This window comes from Limulus polyphemus, unplaced genomic scaffold (assembly GCF_000517525.1).
Source record: "Limulus polyphemus unplaced genomic scaffold, Limulus_polyphemus-2.1.2 Scaffold2161, whole genome shotgun sequence".
NCBI lineage: Eukaryota > Metazoa > Arthropoda > Merostomata > Xiphosura > Limulidae > Limulus > Limulus polyphemus.
The window spans coordinates 9,113-23,343 of record NW_013667771.1 but is presented as its reverse complement, the minus strand read 5'-3'; the positions used below and the strand labels follow the sequence as shown (position 1 = coordinate 23,343).

Below are 14,231 nucleotides of genomic sequence, written 5' to 3'. Positions count from 1 at the left end.
AAATGGAAGATAAGGGACACGATCCCCAAGCTGGCCAAACAGATACCAGTGACAGGGAATGAAGAAAGGGAAAGGAAGAAAGTCTACAAATCAGGACCAAGGTAATCATGAATGTGAGGAGGATGAAGCATTTGCATATGACAAAAGAATATTAGAGAATGGAAACAGAATAAATCCTAATAATAAGCAAGGAGAAAAGACAAGGTAAACTCCAAAAATCAAGGATCAAAGAGTACAAAATTAGAAACAATAAAAACTGCATGCAAAAGATAAGAAATGGAACATACATGATAATGAAATCCAGAAAGAGGATGAAATGTTAAGAACATTTCACGAATAGTAAGGTATTACCCAAAGCAAATCAGGTGAAGTTCGTAGCCCAATAGATCATTTCCACCTATGTATAAGGAATTTGGCTGACAGGACAGAAGTAGGAGGCCCATTAAGCATGTGGTAATCCACAACGTATTGAAAAATAGCTGCAGTGACCATGGCAGTTAACGAGCCTCAAAAAGGTTTAGTAGAAATAAGGCCTAATTGTGAACAACATCACTCACTCAGGACTAAGTATGATTCTTTGTCATTCGAGAATTCACAAAAAATAAAGCTTTTGAACCAAATGCCAAAGAACATGAAAATCAAAGCTTTGTTAACATTTTAAATCTCAATAAATTTAACACGGATGAGATATTTAAACATGTCTTTTCAATACAAAGCCAAGAAAAGAAATGAAGTTACCATGAGTGCAAGTGCATATGAGGAGTGTTACCCTCCTATTGGTGGAAGGCTTTTGTTGCATGACTTCATCATGCAGAACCACAATTCATGTTAAATTATGTGAAATTAGATGGAAATTGCCTCAAGGATAGTGGCATGCAGATCTCTGGCAGATGTGCGAGGCGAGTTATCTCAGAGTTCATACTTGCTATAAATTTACTGAAGTATTTTCTGCATTTACAAAGTCAGTCTGATTCAGTCTAAGTGCAAGGTGGTTTTCATTGCTAAGAATAAAATGAATTATTTTTCATCTTAACGTTTTCATATTTTATTTGCATAACTTTCAGCACCTTTGGAATGAATAACAAATCAGTTTTAAGACACAATTTTATATTTTATTTGTTAATTTCTCTACTTAATACTAATTGTAGCTGAATGTACAATGAAACAAAATGAAATTTTGAAAATTATGAAATAAAATCACCTTTTTCTTCTTCCAATAATTGATATGTTTACAAAAAAGGATCGTACGCTATTCACAATTTCCTCTGTTTACTTTTATAGTTTTATTGCCAAAGTTTTACGATGTTTGGTTTTCTCATATCAGAAGGACACATCACACTGCAAAAATTATTTAAGGATACATGCAGTTTTTGACTCATGAATTCTGTACTCATAATTACCTCAGCCTAAAGTTTTTCATAAGTTTCTTGACTGACCATCTTAAAACACAAGCAGCTAAAACAGTTTTCACAAACATATTAAAGTTAACTTTACTTCTAACTAAGATATAACTGTTATAAAAATTGTTAACTGCTATAAGTTTCAAGTTCTCTTACTTCCAAGTTACACAACCAAGACATGTTGTTATTATTATTATTATTATATATTTCTGCCAATTTCAAAAGAACTGCTAGAAGCTTGTAATTTCAAATAAGCTCTTTTTATTGTTTTTAAACAACTACATCAAATAAGATGAGCTGGTTTTGAAAACACCCTAGAAAGTAAATGACAGATGGGCAATGCTTCTGTCATGGGTTGAGAAAATTTACTTATATCTCAGTAAATGGGGATGTTAAGAATTTCATAATGGACTTTGGTATTGTATAAGTATTGTGTCTAAAATAAGACAAGTTAGGAATTTGGAGTTATATTAACTAAAAAAACACTAAAGGGGTGATCACACGTCAAGCGACAAAAGTGAAGAATGAGAATTTTCAAAAATATTCTTTTGAAATTAAAAAACTAAAAATTAATATAAAAATCAGAGTTATGAAGTAGATATACATTGACATATATTAATAATAAAGTTTTGAAATTAACTCCGTAAAATATCATGCGTCACGACATAAGAAGAAACAAGCCATGCAGATTAGGTTAAAATATAAAGGCAATCAGTAGTAAAATAAATTCTTATACAAACCTGAATTCATCATATCTTTAAGAAGATGGTCCAATGACTTTTCTAAATGTTGTTTTTTTGCTTCAGCTTTCAACAACTCTTGCATCAGGAGAAACCTTTCCGACTCTAGTTTACTTCGATCATCCACAGCATGCTCTTGTAACTTTTCTTCTTCAAATGTTAGTGTTTGCTTGAGTCGAGCATGTTTTCTAACAACTGGTTAAGGCATTTTCTGACTCAAGTAGTTTAAAGATGATGGGCAAATCCTTGCAAAACGTATTTAAAAACTGACTATAAGCGTTACTACTCCTTCATTTATGGCAATAAGAACATTCCAAAATCATGATAAATTCATAACAATTAATACTTTTATTCCAAGAAATTAACTTATCCCAAGTTTTATGAATTTCATTTAGTTATATAAAATGTTGAAATATACTTAAGTCATTTTAATACTATGAATACATTTAAGACAAATTTCATAATTTTCTAATGTTCCAAATACCAGAAATTTTAATTATACTAATTTTATGAACAAAATTAGGCACTGTTCAAGACAAAGTTCTTGAAATTAAAGTACCAAATTAAATACCACTGTTAATGTCCTAAAACAGAATAAGTATATTGTATAGAAAATTAATTTAACTGTTATTTAAAATTAGTCAAATTACACAAAATTATAATTCTTATATTAATCTTTAACTGTAAGAAAAGTATTTGACAACTTGAAATAAAACAAAGTTATCCCAAAAATATACATTAATTAACCAACTGACATGCCGTGATGTAATCATTTTTCTAATACTTTTTCTCTGTACTATAATGAAAAACAAAACAACTAACAATCTACCCAAAATTAGAAAAAAAATTATATGCTGATATCACTTACTTCTGATCAAAGCAAACTCCCTAACAAATTAGAACCAAAAATGTATTCACTTATTCATAATACAAAAGAGCTGCATAACAGCAAGATAGTCTTCTTGATCATGATGTTTTTCAACTACATCTGAAAGAATTAAAAATTCACCCCAAAACTTCTGTATGACTTCAGTAACTTAAAGTGTCTGAAATTTCAATGTACTAATATAATACTGTTCAAGCACATGAAAATTATAGAAAACACAGTGAACTTCAAACACTTGTAGAGCTCACAAGTACACGTTTATAATTGGAAATGGAATATATATTTAATGTAAATCAAGTTAATAATTATACATAAAAACCACCTACTCAAGGGAGAAATCCCACAAAAGAAATTATTTTTGAAGTTCATTACTTCCACTTGTGTTTTACAAAATAAAAAAATAAAATGTATGATGATGTAAGACAAGGACAAAAAATAACCCTGCGTGACCTAATGAGAAATAGAGGTTTAAATAATCATGACTTCTATACAAAACATGCGAGAAAGAGCCAAAACCAGAAGCGTAAAAAAAGCATTATTCTGAATTATACTGGGTGAAGTAAGGAATTAAACTTGTATTTGTCACAAAATAGTTATTCACTTTATTAAGCCTCTCACAATAAGCAGTTTTTTTGGTAATTTTTCTTTGTTAGTTGCCAGATAGATTAAGCTGTTACCAAACATCTACTAAGCCATTTACATTTGGCTGAGCCCTTGGTAAAACTTGTATTGTTACAGTCACCTGACGGTTTTCCTTACTGAAGGTGGAACATAAAACATTATCCTAGGATTATAATTAATAATGTTAATAAATAATATAATATAATAATATAATAATTAATAATATATAAATTATAATGTTAATTATAAAAAAGGATACAGCATAATGTTTCCTTTCACCTGCCTTATAGTTCTATATGATAAATAATAAAAAATATATAATTAATAACCCTCCTACATAATTTTTTCCAGTAAAACTTCATACTTTATCACTTACTTTCTCTAACACTAACTGTACTGAAATCATCAATGTACAGCGAAAAGATGAAAAATATAAAATAGCATGGTATGTGTGTGTGTCCCATGACAGAAACCTGATTGCTTGTTTACCCTAAACTGTACTGGAAACATCCTGCTGCAACCTATCACTTTTCATACAGAGAGATGGTTCTAAATTGTAATAAAAACATAAAACTATTGGAAGACAAATGTGAAATGGTTAAATGCTGAGGCTGTTAGGATAAATAACTAATTATCTTTTACAGTGTGCAGTCATTCTAGAAAAAAAAAGTATATTATTATTATTAATTTTGATTCTTGTGAATTCCCCCCCCCCCTCCCCATTTTTGTTATAACCCAAGAAGTTTCTAATTTTTATATTTTACTTTTGTTAAAAATATATAACAATAGATAAAAATATGCATGAAAACAAGAAAATCAACAAATTTGTCAAACCCACCAGGGAAGTCCCTTCCATCTTTTCATGTCTTTCAAGCCAATTATTCTCTCATGCTTTTTTGTCTGATGGACATGTTTATAACCAATAGAAAGAGCATATTTTAATAAACAGGAGTCATGAGTTCATTTGTTTAGTTTTGGCAGTAATAGAATTTTTTTAACCTATTTGTAGCTTCATTAGAAATCCAGATAAATCGTAGTAGTTTTACTACATACTATTCTAGTGCCCAATATATTTTATTTTGTTCTAAGATGCATATTTTAAAGGTACACAAGTTATTTTTTGGACAACCAATAAGTGACAACGAAGTAGGATTACTGAAGCAGTGAATTTGAGTGCAAATGTCCTCCAGCTGAAGTAAGTCCACCTTTCGAAATCGCTCAGTGTTTGTTCATTTCCATCAAGACTTCTTGAACCTATGTGTTTTTCTATCATGACTGTAAAACAGTCAAAACATGCAAACTTTGACTTACTCATATGCAAAGGTTTAATGTAAAACCTACAAATTATTATAATTGCAACAGCAGACTAAGACATAACATTATAAAAATTACTTTTTTGAAATGCTTTGATGAATCGCTTAGTTTATACTTTACTCATGTTTTCAGTTTAATATTTTTATACATTTGTTTAAACAAATTTTAGATTTCACAGAGTAATGTGTCAATGTTTTTATTTTGGTTGTAAAATATGTCATAACTTCGTACTGATAGTTTACTTCCAAAAATTAAGATTACATGCTAATTATATCTGCCATTGCCTGTCTAGAGGATTCAAATGTGGAGGTGCTGATGCATATCACATTAAGAATAATCTTGATAACTTCTTATTGTAATTTATATTTACCTCTGAAAAACAGATGACAAGTGAAATGTAAAATTTATATTAAATAGAGTATGAACAAAAAACTACATTATTTATTAGCAAAAAACATTTTGCTATATTATCTGTCTAGTTATGATTTTATCTTATTTTGTTCCAACAGGTTAATTAGTAATTTTTGGTTCCACTATATTTAAACACAATCTTTCATACATACAGCTATAGGAAAACAATCTGATGTTGCAAAGAAGTAAAAAAAAATGATTAATAACTATTTTTGATAAGCATTAAACATATAACCAAAATAATTTTATGATATTTTTCTGAAAATGCAATTAAAAAACAATAACTTTCATTTGTAGTCAGTGAAATACCTCAAACATTTTTCTGTTCTGACATACATCACTGATTAAAATGTGTAATACTTACTGCTGAGACCAGACATGTCTTAAAACATAATTCCAAATTTCAGCATTTCGGCCTCGACACAGCCTAGAATAAACATTTTAAAAAGTCAGTTATAACATGCCGTAAGTGTAAGTTTCAATAAAGCACAGATTTTATAAAATCTTCAGAATTCTTAATACCATTAAACTAGTATCTTGTTTGAACAGTATAATAAAAATATACTTAAAGCCCCCCTTCTGCTTATTTCCAAATTTCTGTTCTTGATACATAGACTCTTAACTAGTTCAAGTCTCCCTAAAACAAATTGAAATTCTAAACTAGCTAAAGTTCTGATGTATTCTGAAATATGCATGCATGAAAAGAAAGTTATATTCTTAAATTGCTTCAACTTGAAGAGCTTTTGAAATTACTGACTGAGAATATCTGACAATTTTAATTGTGAATGAGTTAACTATAAGTAGTGAACACGTAATTCAAGAAAAAGATAATATTTATTAACAAATAGTAGGGAAGTTAACAGACACTAGAAAGATAATATTTATTAACAAATAGTAGGGAAGTTAACAGACACTAGAAAATGTTTTTACACTTTCATTTTGCAGCCAAGCGATTTAAATCGATTATTTAAGAGCAGTTATTACATCGATTAGTGTCACAAACTAAACGAGTAACCCTATGCACACAGATTGGTCAAAGTAAGTGTGTCATGACCTTTTTACAAATCTAATTAAACAATTTTATTATCAATGTGTTCAACAATTTAAGTTTTATTTGTATTTTTAAACTTTTTAGACTAGTCTGAATCTGTGCCAGATAAACTCTGTATATTGACACACTAATCTTTAGAAAAATACATTATTAATAATTCTGATTTTTTTGTGTAAAACAAACTTTTTACATTTACTAAAAGTTTACCAAATTTTGTGAAGAATTTAAAAAAAATTATATCAATAATTCATTTCTACAAGACTTTAGGCAAATTCCCTGTAAATGTTATATAATAATAATACTAAAATAAATCTAGTCATTCACTTCAAATCTTCATCAAATATGAGCTTTCTTAAAGATTGGATGCCTACTGTTTTAAATAATATTTACAGCTTCTACCAGGATAAGGATAAATATACAATGTTTCAACAGCAATGAACAAAAGTTAATATCACTCCTGGAAATACTGATAAGTTTTTGAACTAAACATCAAAGTATTTAACAAAAATTCAACTACAGACTGACTATGTTTGTACCTCTTGAAATAGACATCCACAGAAATGTTGAAAAGAACTTATACACTAAGTTAAATATTCTTACTAATAAACAGATAAATTTCACTATTAAGAACTCAAACTGGAGACTGATCAGAAGCTTGAGAATTATGATAAAGCTTTCACTAAGAAATCAATATTTTTTAAGAAGCCTTCTACTCTTAGCAAGGATAGTTTCCTCTAAAAACGAACAAAATATCTGATTTCCTAGTATCCCTAAACATAGCCATTCTCTCATTAGTGTTTTTTTGAAGACTAAGTGTAAAAGTAATAACCTATTAGAAAAACCACAAAAAGTTAAACTTATCCTACAGTGACTTAGTCATTTGGAATTTAAAAAAATAATGACAAAATTATCATTCTGAAATCAGACAAGATTATTATTTTAAATATGTGTACGTCAAAACATATAACAAACTGTTGAACGATGACATATATTTTATACTTGTGCAAGGTAACATGACTAAACCTAGAGAAACCCACTTGAACAAGTTCTTACTTAAATTACAAAAATAATGAAATTAACAAGTAACTCTTTAGAATCTAATAACTAGAGGATCTCCCAAACTTTTAAAGAAGGTTGCCAACTAATATCCATAGCTTCTATATATGTCATTCAATTATAATCTGACCAAATTCCTAGCAGGAATTATTGCCAGTTAGATTACACATGCACAAAATTCTGTAGAATTAGTAAACAATTTAAATTTCCTTACCCTGTAAAAGTTATTGTGAGTTATGATTTATATTCCCCGTTAACACAAGTATCAAGTTAATATACATATTTCTTTAGAATCCATCACAAGTGACAAAGCACCTAAACACCATAACACAACCAATAATCTTAAAAAAAATGAGTTTTCTACTATTTTCCCTATTTTTCAGTTTTATGGGAAAGATTAATACAATAGTAATAGTATTGTTCCACTTTCATAATAATAGTAATAGTATCAGCAGTACCATAGCACTAGTTTTGTTCAAATAAACATATCTGAAAGTAAACTATTACTTACCTGCCTAACCTATAAATCTATTGGTTTGAAATATTTATCAAACAACATTTCTTGCTTTTATTTTTCTATGATTCATACCCAATACTTCCTAATACTTTAAAGCATTAAATTGATGGGTAAATTGTGTTCAAGAAATCTTATCTGCACATTAAATCAATGATTTCTGACAGGATGTTCATCTTGTTTTTGAACCATTTGAAAGCAGGGCTACATATGAGTAGTGTGTCACTTTAGATAGAAAATAGAAAATATGAGCATTATTGCAGAAGAGAAGAAAACACAAACTTTTTTTTTTATTGTGGTTTCAACTAAAGGTTTTTTATGCATCATTTTATCTTTACTAACTTTAAAATGTCTTTTACAGACTCTGAATTGTATAAGATTTTAATAAACCAGTTTTCAAGTACTATTTGAATTTATGTTCACTGAAATTCATCCTGAGAAAAACAAATTTTGTAAAATAAAAAGTTAAGATTTTATTATCAAGTTGTTTTTGGTGGCTACTACATGTAAAATATTTTCTGCAAAGTTGGTATAAAACTTCACACAAATATAAGAATTTGTGACACATACTCTTGAAGATCACTTGGATCGGGCATTCTACCCCCAGCATGTTGCCCCATCAGTCGAAAACCCATTTCTTCCACTGCCCATTTGTGAAGTAATCCTGCTAGATCAAGCATGATCCTTAGACCTAAAATAAGAGAAACAAACTTTAGGATAAATTAGAGAATACAGAAGATTACCAAACTGGCAGTATAACACAAACACCTATACTAACTAACAATGAATTTCAAAGTTTACAAAAAAAAAGTTTAATCTATATAAATAAATGTTAATGTGTGTGTGCGTTTCATATACGGTCAACATTTCTTAATCAATTAACACCAACTTGACACAATGATACAGGATGACATGAGAAAGGTCATTGGGGAGAGGGAGGTCTGGACACCCTTCCCCATCAAATTTCAGAAAAACTACCAATGTTGTATATCACTTGCATTAGAATGAACTACGGAACTACTACTGTTAGAATTCTTCAAAACAGTATAGCTTTCTTTTCATTATTGGTACCTTCTAAAAGCAATTAAAAATACAACAGGAAATTCCTATATCTCAGTTAACTGTCATCTATGTACTACGCTAGAACAAGTTAAATGTGCAATTACATTGCTGACTCAATATTGCATTTTCATAAGCAGCATTAACACAATTATTAAATACTTAAGATTTTCTCACCTCCAATATAAATATCTTACAAGACAAAAGGTTATGCTCCCCAGTAACTTATAAAACAGAACTTACAATGCTTCAAGCAGCTTTAAATTCAATCATCATGCAAGTAATAGGTGCAACATTACCCATTAAGAAATTACATGGAATAACAAAGAAGCTAATGCTAAAAGTTAAAACGTTAATACCAAGTCTTATTGATAAAAAAGAAGTAATAGAGCATTTTAGCTTATAATAATGATAATAATAATATAGAAGAGGATGAAGAGCAGTTTGAATATAATGTAATAAACAGCTGATATTTACGTTAGTATTGCATGTGGTTATATTTTGTTTGGCTAGATAAACAGAAAGAAATTATTCAAATGGTCCAAACACAAAATGGAATTATAACATAAGAATACTATAGTTGTAATCCCTTTATAGCTTAGAAAATTAATATACCTTTATTTAGATAACTTTTAAAATTTTTTACAGGTTGTCTATATTTTGACATTCCCTATAAATAAAAGGTGCCCAATTGTAAATTGCTCTAAATCTTGTCTTCAAGTGGTCACAAGTACGTATTGTCAGATATAAAAAGACTTTATGTAGGTAGTATTATTAACTAGTTTATTTTGTGTTTGTAATTCATTGATGTTGAGACTATCAAACATTGTGTTTGCAATCCACTGATGTTGAGGATATAGAAATTTCTAAAAGGCCTAAGTGATAGATGTATAAATAGTTGTGACCAGACAAGCAGCAAGAGAGAGAGTACAAATTAAAGTTACGGGAAAGAGAAAAGTTAGAAAATGCAAAGTTAACTGTTGTGGGAGTGAAAGGCCTAATAGTTGATATGTTAGAATGAGATTAATAGTTTGAAAGAGATAAGGAGAATAACTTGTTTTGTCAAAGAGTGTTCTAAGATAACTGAACCCACCTGTGTGGAATTTAATTAAAAGCAGAGGATTATTTGGAAGCATGAAAAAACAGAAGATTATTGGAAGTACAGGATACAACTGCAGTAACTCACACAACAGTGCAAGTGAATTATATACAGATACTAATGCAATAAAAATAGAGAAAAATAGTTTGGCTTGTCAACTGAATTCTAAAACAAATGAATTGGCTGAAGTGGACTTTTGACAAGAAGAAGAGAACTGTATAGTGTTTAAGATACAACTAGTGTAAAGAATTTTGTATATATGTTCAACGTGTTTCTAATAACTATTAACAAGTGGAGTGTATGCTGTTTATTATTGAATTTATCACTAACAAGTCACAGACATCTACTGTAGAAAAATCCTTTGCCCAACACACCTAGATATTTACATTACTATATATACTACTACAAAATACATTTCTGACAACATGTGTGACTGTACAGCAAGTAAGTCTAAGTACTTTCTTTCCCACTATGTTTAGCTCACTGGAAGTAACCATAACTAGTTATTTTCAATACCCTGGTTCACCTTATTTCAAATAATGAAAGTGATCTCCTGTACCAGTGACATGGCTTTCTGAGAATTCCAAGCAGAGTTTGAAGTTAAATATATAGATCAGAAAAGTATGAAGTCAGAAACACCAATATCTCCTTTCTTTGACAGATCTACCCAAGTGACATTAAGGTACAGTTGTATTTGTGAGTTGCTTTATATACAAAGATGCCAGCCATTTATACCAGACTTTAATAACATCATATGGTATCTTTTTTACATTTTGTTTCTTTGTTTTAAATTGAAATAAGTGATGCCTCTGTTTATAAAATCATTGAACATCTTTTTTATTGGCTTAATACTTACCCACTGATTTCAGTGTTAATCCAGAATACCATAGGCTTAAACTAAGCATAAAAATCATGTCTAGGATCTTTCACACGTATATCAATTATATATGTTAACACTGATTATCAAAGACATAACAAACACTTTGAGATTATAACTTAAAATAGTCCATCCACACTTGTTTTTGTTTGAAAAAAAAAACATCTTCCCAATGTAGCCTAATAGAAAACTTATATTTGAATCTTTACTGAATGTTTCACTTTAGAAACATTAAACTATTAACAAATGATAAATGAAGTTTAAGAGTGTGAAAATCACTGGTAAACAAAAATGTAATAGAATACTAAAATGAGCAAAAACAGATTAAGAATAAGATAGTTGAGGTTAAGAGAAACCTTGAAAAACTTAGTTTACTACATAAACACAGATTTAGTTTTTAAGCTTATGTAAAAAGAAATAAAAAGATCATTCTGTCAGAAATATAAAACTATCTTAATTGAAGCCTAGACTGTCTTTTCTTTAAATATTAAATTTGTCCTCTTGTATTTAGAATATACTATAATAAAATCAGAAGCCTTCATCCTTATTAATCCTCTAAATAATCTGGACTCTTTCCAAGCCAATATCCTTTCTCACATACCAAAACTACATACAATACTGAAAGTGTTGCTTAAGTAGTAACTTATTTTGAAAGATAATTACCTGTTTATACTTGTGATCACTATATCTATAAAAACACTCTAAAATTATTTTACCTTTACTACTATATCTGCTTTCAAAACTAGAGCTTAGTTATTACTGGAACTTGAGAGTATAGATTAGATCAATCAAGTAGTATCGTATAAAATAAATGATTAATTAATGTTATGATTAAATCAATTGTCACCATAAGAATAATAAACTAATCAAAATTAGTGTTTCCATTTATTCCTCTATTCATTTATTTCAAGTATTCAAGTCTTGTGCGTGAATAATCAAACAGTTGAATGTAACTGAACAATGAATTTGCAAGTTCCACTAATCACCTGCCCTATATTGAACTATTCAAAATGATTCCGGATTTGAAATGTTTAACCTGTGAAAAACTCAAAGATTTGTTAATTTTTTCTGGAGTGTATAATAATTAGATGACTTGATGTGTTTATAATCATTAGTGGCTTTAATAAACTGCACATAAGGTTTGTTGGACTAGTGAAATGTTATTGAGAATTTCATTCCCTACTTCGAAAAGAAATACGTATAACTACGAAAGTCCAGATCCAGCCTGGTTATTAGGTTAAAAACGTTTCATTGTTTGTTTTAGTTATTAAACTTGTTGAATTGTTTATCAGATGATGTGACATGTTGGCAGTATGAAGTCTTAAAATTAAGTTTTATGGATGGGAGAAGCTGTATTTAGGTTGAAAAATGAATATAAATGAAATGATAAAAGACAAATAATATGTGTGGTGAAAATAATAAGACTTAAGTTAGGTTGGTTTCTTTGCTGAGTGACCTTGATTGAACAAATGGTCTTCTGCCACCTAGTCTTTTCTTGTATTCTTTTTTTTCTTGCTTAAAAAGTGAACTCTAGCCTAATGCTTTATCATAAAAACTGGTTTATAAGGTGAAGTACAAAATTTAAAAGTTTGGAAATCATGTGTTGTGGCTATTTCTATTGCCACTAAGCGTAATTAAGAATAAGACAGAAAAACTGTAAATTATGGTTCCTCACTAACATAAAATTATACTATATTTCTAAAAAAAAGTGTGAAACACTCATTATAACTTCAGCCTAACTCTAACTCAAACATGAGTCAAAGTTTTTCCTGCTAAGTGCTATGGCCCTTGAGCCCAGTTAATTGATGTAATAATTATCAATTGCAATTGCAATTTAAGTTAGTTTAGTAAGTTACATAGCCACAACAGTGACAACAGTCTAAGAGTAAGACTAAACAACAATAATATTAACTCATCACAGTAACTGACTCCTGATGGTTAGGGTGCTCATCTCACAATCTACGGGTGGCAGGTTCGAATCCCTATCCCACCAAATATGCTCACCCTATCAGCCATGGGGACGTTATAACGTTACAGTCAATACTGCGATTCGTTAGTAAAAAGAGTAGCCCAAGAGTTGGTGGTGGGTGGTGTTTACTAGCTGCCTTCCCTCTACTTCTAAGTTCCAGTCTGTCTCTGCTAAATTAGGGCCAGCTGGAGCAGATAGCACTCACGTAGCTGGCTTTGCGCGATATTACAAACCAAACCAGTAACGAACTATCAGTATCATAGTATCAATCAATTCTATGTAAAATCAACCACATAGAACACCATATTAATTACAACTTTAACGTTTAGTTTTAGTTTAACTTAGCACGGCTCATACGAGTGATCGTATGACAGTAACTCTGGTAACCTTAGATCACGATTAAATTTAAAAATTAACAAATTGTGGTGGACTTCGAAGTTTTAGGTTCAACTTGAACTTACAAGCTGTACTAATTAAATTCCACTCTTAAAATTAAATACGAAGTATCTAAGATTTTTTGTTCTAATTCTAAGTTTACTTCACATTGAAACGAAACTGTATTAATAACGATGCTTACAATAAACTAGTTATTAATTATTAATTAAGTTTAGAACTTACAAACACTTGAAACAGGAAACGTACCAATATTAACGGATCGCTGGAGAAAAAATTCAGCACCATTTAGATCACCCGCCAACGTACAAGTATGACGAGCAAAACGTGTTTCAACAAATTTATACTTCGAAAATGGTATTTCAATATTTGTATACTTTATTGACCAGGGTGTGCTTCTCTTTAAGGAATATCTATAAGGTAGTGCATGAAGTATTAGTATTAAAAGACAAATTTTGAAATTAATTTTAAAACAATAGTAAAACAATGCACTATCTTAAGTAATATAATAAAAATTGAACTTGAACTAAGGAATTAAAATATGTTATTAAATTCTTGTTCTTATTTAATTTATATAACTCAAGTATTGTTGTTACACCCTATAAAATTTATAATAAAATGTTTATATTTTAGATGAAAAGGAATTACATAAAAGCTAGTATATTCCTAGTTGTTCTCTGTTCCTTAAAATATCGGCCGGCATGGCCGGGTGGTTAGGTAGCTCAACTCGCAATCTGCGGGTTGCGGATACGAATCCCCGTCCCACCAAACATGCTCGCCCTTTCAGCCATGGGGGAGTTATAATGTGACGCTCAATCCCACTATTCGTTGGTAAAAGAGT

The 14,231-nt window shown here is 29.7% G+C and overlaps 1 protein-coding gene across 1 annotated transcript in view; it reads right to left on the bottom strand.

The window, feature by feature from the left end:
- LOC106466127 (HAUS augmin-like complex subunit 5) overlaps window positions 1-13,683 on the bottom strand; it is a 62,344-nt gene extending 48,661 nt beyond the window's left edge. The window contains exons 1-5 of the mRNA XM_022394079.1: window positions 13,640-13,683; window positions 8,564-8,684; window positions 5,737-5,799; window positions 3,907-3,939; window positions 2,141-2,328 (exon numbers count right to left, since the gene is read on the bottom strand). Coding sequence (XP_022249787.1) covers window positions 2,141-2,328; window positions 3,907-3,939; window positions 5,737-5,799; window positions 8,564-8,673 — 394 coding nt within the window. The 5' untranslated portion in view covers window positions 8,674-8,684; window positions 13,640-13,683. The remainder of the gene's footprint in view (window positions 1-2,140; window positions 2,329-3,906; window positions 3,940-5,736; window positions 5,800-8,563; window positions 8,685-13,639) is intronic.
- Between the last annotated feature and the right edge of the window lie 548 nt (window positions 13,684-14,231).